The sequence below is a fragment of the Helianthus annuus genome, chromosome 4 (assembly GCF_002127325.2).
Source record: "Helianthus annuus cultivar XRQ/B chromosome 4, HanXRQr2.0-SUNRISE, whole genome shotgun sequence".
Classification (NCBI taxonomy): domain Eukaryota; kingdom Viridiplantae; phylum Streptophyta; class Magnoliopsida; order Asterales; family Asteraceae; genus Helianthus; species Helianthus annuus.
In genome coordinates, this window is record NC_035436.2 from 190,935,922 (window position 1) to 190,942,468 (window position 6,547).

Genomic DNA, 6,547 nt, shown 5'->3' on the forward strand with positions numbered 1-6,547 from the left:
CAAGAATCAATTCATACATCAAATTAAATATCATCCATAAATTCATACATCAAATCATTACATATGCAACAAAGATTAAAACAAAAACAAAATAGTAAAAAAAACCTAAAATTCAAAATTGGGAATAAGCAAATCAAATAACATTAATCGATTATTCAGAACCACCTAAACGATTAAAATCTCAAACAAACAAAGATTCGCATAGGTGTAACAAAACAAAACAAACCGTAGATAATATTCGAACCTGAAAAACCCAAAATTGATGAACAATCGATGCTAATTGGAACTAATTACCATAATTGAACATGAAGATTACAGTCTAGATTAAAGAAATGAATATATATTGCAAGAATTGAGTGATTAATTAGAGAAAAAAGTGGACAACTGACCAAAAAAGGGGTTTCATACGAATAACATCGTTACCATACAACTTTTTTGGTTGATTTTCTTTCGGTTATCTTTTAGTGTTTTTTTTTTCTACATTTTCTTTTTATTCTTGTTAGTAGTTCCGTTTGCAACACGCTCGTGGTGATTTCAAGACACATGTAAACATAGACTAAACAACAAAAGAAAACGCGGCAAACTTCTTTAAACCTAGTTAACTTAATTTAATATGTACATCTTTTATCTAATATTTTAAATTTTATAAATGTAAGATGAATAAATATTATTTTAGTCTATTTATTGTACATTAATATATATAAATTGTTTTCTTTTTTCAATATAGTTGAAAGATTTTTAATAATCTTCCAAAAAAATATACAAATTTAATTATAAATTAGTTAAACACTTTCCTAAATTAACATTTATCATACAATCTTTTCCAAAATTATAGAGATATTTTATGTGTAATCTTAAATAAAAAAAAATCAACATTTATATAGTCTACAAGGAAATTATGGGATTTAAATTTATTGTTATTCTTTGAGATTATTACCAATTTACATCAAAATCTAACTTGTTAACAAAGCTAGAGAAAGTATAAATAGAGATATAGGGTATTGAGAAACTAGTTCAACATACACCATTTTTTCTCTTTCTCTCCCTCTCTCTCAATCTTTTTTTGTCTCCATCGTGTTGACGCTGACGCTGACCATCGCCATCATCGACTCCAATAGCGTTGACGCCGCTTTCTCCCTCGTCGTCGATCCGCCGTTAGTTTTCGGTGGGGATCGTTTTCTCAGGTGATCTCTCGAGTATAATTTGAAGGTGTTCGAGATTCTCGAGTGTTTTGTGTCAAACTGATTTGGCGTCCGGTTCATTGAATCAAGGTGTTACAACTTGGTTTGTCAAGCTCCTTGGAAAAGGTATATTTTCACATAACATCATATGGTTGATTTTTGTTTCTATTTGGTTTGCATCTAAAATCATACACACACTTAAAAGGGGATGCATCCCAAATCCAAACCCATAGAAACCAAAATTCATCAATTGGGCCAAACATTGGACCTCTTAGTTCTTACTAAAACCACATTTTATTATCCATTATCCATATGATTGGCCTTGTGACAACCACTTATAGTCCAATATATGTTTCACTACACAAATACCCTAACAATCCAACCCAACCCAAGAACCTAGATTAAGAAAACAAACTATGGTTAGATTCAATATCCTCCTCCTATAAATACTCTATGCAATTAACTAAACTCTACACAAGACTAAAACATTTGGGCACAACAATTCAAGGCCCTACAAAGCTACAAACATGGTAATATCTCTCTCTCTCTCTCTCACACACACACACACACACTGAGAAATTGATTGATTCATCGTCAAAATCTGTCGAAAAATGCTGACAAACTAACCTTAACCTTATCCCATTTCCCGCCAAAACCTACACAAAAAACCCTTAAATTTGGTTGATAAAAGTTAAGATTCTCTTTCTGTTTTTCAGGGTTTTTGTTCCCTTTAGTGTTGGATCATGTGTGTGTATGTATATATATAATCTCTGACATTTATTAGGGTTTTAATATTTCAAATCTATGACAGGATCGTCAAATCAAGATTGTTCAAAAATCCAACTAGGGTTTCACATTGTAAAACACTTGGAAAAGTTTAATGGATTTGAAATTGGATTTAGAACAACAGTTTCTTATGGATGTTGATATTGGGGATGAAAATCATGAAATGAAGTTTGTGAGTTTTAAGGAAGTTGTTGGAGGTGGTAGTAACATTTGTGTTGGGGGAAAACATGAATTATGTGTAGGTATCGAAAACGAGAAAGAATCGATTAGAAAAAGGAAAAAAGAATGTTACTTGCCAATGTTGGATTGGGTGAAAAGAGTTGCAAGCAATCCTTGTGACCCTGTGATCGGATCGTTGCCCGAAAGTTCGAAGTGGAAGGGTTATGGAAATGAGCGTGTTTGGAAACAGGTTTTAAGGGCTAAAGAGGCAATGAGTTTGAAGGTTAATGTTGATTCAAATGTTAAACAGTCTTTTTGGCAGGTAGTTTTTTAATTCCCTTTTGGATTTATTGATCATGTTATGTCACACATTTTTGTCTATTGTTTTCATTTCATGTTGTTAATGATTTATGTGATTTGCATTGATATGTGTTTGATATCATGATCTCTATGTCTCATAAATTGCAACATCTTTCTTTGAAAAAGTTATAATTAGGGTGTTGATAAAGACACACCCGAAAATCTTATTTTCACACCCTCTTTGCAGGTCGTATAGGGCTATACGGCTCGTATAGAATAATCTGACATGACAAATATTGGGTCGTATAATGCTATACGGCTCGTATAGATGGAGAAAATATTAGGTCGTATAACTATCTATACGGGCCGTATAACATTATATGGGTCGTATACATGGAGACAAAAGAACATTCTCTGACATTTTTTTTGTGCAAGATTCTCCTATACGACCCGTATAACTCTATATGGGTTGTATAGCTATATCTATAAGGGTGTGAAAATAAGATTTTAGGGGTGTGGGAATAGTGGGAGCCTATAATTAGTAGTTTATCCTTTGCCGATAGATTGATGCCATTGATTGGATTCTTGTGATATTTTTAATATTCGTTAGTTGAAGGGTAATTAAGATATATGATTAGTGATTAGTTATCAAATACTTTGACTAACCAAATGACTGTCATCATCTTCGATATGTGATTTTTTTAAAATGTTTATAAAGATAAATCGTTTCCTGTTACGCAGAAGAAGCAAAAGATGCATCCAGATATGTACGATGAGCGAACCAAGAAACCAAACACGAGATGCAGCCAGAGGCTTATTTCTATAGAAGAGAATCTGTCAACACTTTTGTCCCGAAAACCACAGGTTCTAGATTATTCCGATTTATCATCCACTGAGAGTGATGTAGAAGAGAAAGACTCTTTATGGGCTTGCAATTATAAGAAAAAGCGAATCCCATTGGGCCAGGCTTTTCAAGCCGAAGTACCAAACTGGACCAATGCAACTCAAGAAAGTGAAACTCGATGGCTTGGGACCCGTGTCTGGCCACTTGACGAAACAGAAAACCGAACCAGTTTGATTGAAAGAGAACCGATTGGGAAAGGAAGACGAGGCTCGTGTGGCTGCCAGCTCATCGGTTCTCTCGATTGTGTTAGATTTCACGTTGCTGAAAAAAGATCCCGATTGAAACTTGAACTGGGGTCCGCTTTTGTTAAATGGAAGTTCGATTCTATGGGGGAAGATGTTTCACTGGAATGGACTAAAACGGAAGAAAAGAAGTTTGCGCGTATAATAAAGTCAAACCCGTGGTCTTCTGGTAGGAGTTTTTGGGATGTACTTGTAACCAGTTTCAAGAACAGAACGAGGGCCGTTGTTGTGTCGTACTATTTTAATGTTTACCTCTTGCGACGTAGGGCTCACCAGAATCGGGCTGATCCGAGCAATGTTGATAGTGATGATGATGAACTTGAGAAAGTTGGTGGTGAGATAAACAACAAGCCTTTATGCTCTCCAAAGGTGCATTTGAAATTCACAGCTTATTTTTGATGATTTTATACAAGTAAAGAAGTTGGGGTGCGGGGTGTAAATGGTAAAAGAGGCATAGCATAGGGTGAGTGCTTGCATGATTTTGGTACGTTTGTTGAGATGTAAGCACCATTGCTTTGTTAGTTTACAATTTTGGTAATACTATCTATATATAGTAGTATATGATGATTTTGATTCTATAATTGGACTCACAAGAGTTGAGCCTGTGTTTGTTTCTTGAAGTTAGATTCGATACAATTAAGTTTGAGTTTGGGGATAGGATATCAGTTTATCCGGTGGGTCATGTTTCGATAAACGGGATAGTTCAAGCACCTGATCGGGTTGTTTCTGTTTCACTTAAAAGTAAGAACCGTTTGGTTTATTTATGTGGTTAGTTAACTCATAACCAAACCATGATGCTGACCGTTTGGTTTATTTATGTGGTTAGTTAAAGGAATAACGCCCACTACACGGTCTTAGAGGGTTTTTTTTTAAGACCATGCGTAATGGTTAAACATTATAATGCCCCCTCCATGGGGCGTTTTGCGCCATGTGGCAGCCCAGTCAGCAAGGGGCATTATACCATAAAATGGTGTAGTGGGGCATTATTCAAATAATGCCCATGCAATCATTTCCTAATTATTTTTTTTAATTTAAAACATAAAAAAATACAATACTAAAATATTAAAAACAGAACTTAAAAATAAAGAAAATAAAAATACAGAAAATAAAAAACAGAAAGTAAAATAAAAATACAGAAAATAATAAAGTTTAAAAGTATAGGGGCCTAAGTGTCAATATCAAAGTTTTAAAAAAAACCTTTCTTCTTCTTCATTCCCATTCTTCTTCCCTTCTGCAAACCCTGCAAACCCAGAAAATCCGGCCAAAAATCCGGCCAAAAATCCGGCCAAAAAATCCGGCCACAACCCCATCTCTCTCTCTAAACCCACATGTCCTCAATTGATTGGGCATTCAAACCATTGTTCAGCGTTTTTAAAACCACGCCACCACCATTTTTTTTCAAAAAAAACGCCCGGAAACGCCCCATGTAATGGGGGTTCCGGCGTTATCCGGCGTTTTTTTGCAAATTTTTTTAAAAAAAACGCCCCGTTACGGGGGGTCTAACAAAAGTTGAGAACAAGAAAACAAAAAACCAAGACAACTGAATTTCAATCTTATCAAGTGTCTTTTTTCAACCGTCTCTTTTTACAAATTAAAGTAAACTTTCGTTTTGCTTTCGTGGTCTAACCGTTTTAATGGTTTTGCCCCAATCTTTTAAAAATAGCCATTTACTCCAATAGTTTACCATGTTTTTTTCCATTTTGCTCCATGGTCTTAACTTCATCTATAATGTCTGTTAACTAGAAGGACATTTTGGTAATTTAAGAATAAAAGTAAGGGCATTTTGGTAATTCAGTTATAAAGATATTTATATGTTATATACACATTGTCATATTCATCTTCTCTCTCTACACACTATCTCTCTCTTCTCTCTCTACATCAGATTCATCTTCTCCATTCTCCATCACCAACCACCACCACCCACCACCTCACCACCACCGGTCACCACCCCATCGGAACCCACATCACTAGAACCCAACCACCACCACCATAATCATCACTTCTGGCACCACCTCATCGGAGTTGCATATCAATCGCCGCCACCACAATCCGCCGCCACCACCATCTGCTGCCACCACAACTCTCTCTCTCGTTCTCAACGTCTCTCTCTACATCTGCCACTACCACCACTCTCTCTCTCTCACCGTCTTTCTCTCTCACTACACTTGCCACCGTCACCACCACCACCACTCTCTGGATAAACACTACAGCAGCCGGAGGTTTCAGACCTGGCCGCTGGAGGTTATACAGTAATGGGTTTTCTTTAATCTGATGAAGAAGGGGCTAGGGTTTGTTCAGATTTGATAAAGACGACTAGGGTTTCGTATGATGAAGATGATGTTGATGGTGGTTACGGTTTAGAGAGAGAGAGAGAGAGGTGCTGGTTGATATTGGTAGCGGTTAGTTGTGACCCGTCCTCATCGCGGACGTAAAAAACCACCATAATCAACAACCTCACCATATTATCGGTCCATTTCATCCTTTGCTGCGGCGGCGTACAGTGGTTGCTGGTAGAAGAGAGAGAGAGAGAGAGAGAGATCTTGTATATGTGACAACCGTCAAATTTGCATGCATCCGTACATTTAATTAATATTGATTTATGCTTAATGATTGTGCTTAACTTCAACTGTTAATTTAAACTGCTTGCTGATTTATGTTACATACATGTGCATCACATTACATACTGTCACTCCATTTATTTCATACAGACTCTTAGTGACAAATCTGATGCACAAAGCACAGTTAGCACCGTGAGCGGATAACCAGAGACATGCTGACAATGCCAGCACATAGATATACAGTATTTTGAGGCCCAGTATGAATCAGAAATAAAGTATCACACTAGGGTAGTGTGTAGGGAAGTGAGGACCATAAAACTGCGTCACTAGATGATAGTTATAGGGCCGGAAAGTGCCTAAAACATACTTTAAATGCAGAATTCTGCACTAAATAACAAAAATTCAGCATTTAACAAT

At 36.2% G+C, this 6,547-nt stretch overlaps 1 protein-coding gene across 1 annotated transcript; it reads left to right on the forward strand.

The window, feature by feature from the left end:
* Positions 1-1,600: 1,600 nt before the first annotated feature.
* LOC110937633 (AT-rich interactive domain-containing protein 1) lies at positions 1,601-4,214 on the forward strand. The gene is made up of 3 exons (XM_022180084.2): positions 1,601-1,711; positions 1,993-2,448; positions 3,168-4,214. The coding sequence occupies exons 2-3, from the start codon at positions 2,062-2,064 to the stop codon at positions 3,969-3,971; spliced, it is 1,191 nt and encodes a 396-aa protein (XP_022035776.1). The 5' UTR covers positions 1,601-1,711; positions 1,993-2,061; the 3' UTR covers positions 3,972-4,214.
* Positions 4,215-6,547: the final 2,333 nt, after the last annotated feature.

Coding starts and splice junctions, on each gene's coding strand:
- LOC110937633 (XM_022180084.2), top strand. CDS start 2,062: ATGGATTTGAAATTGGATTTAGAACAACAGTTTCTTATGGATGTTGAT. Junction 2,449..3,167: donor TTAAACAGTCTTTTTGGCAG/GTAGTTTTTTAA, acceptor CCTGTTACGCAG/AAGAAGCAAAAGATGCATCC.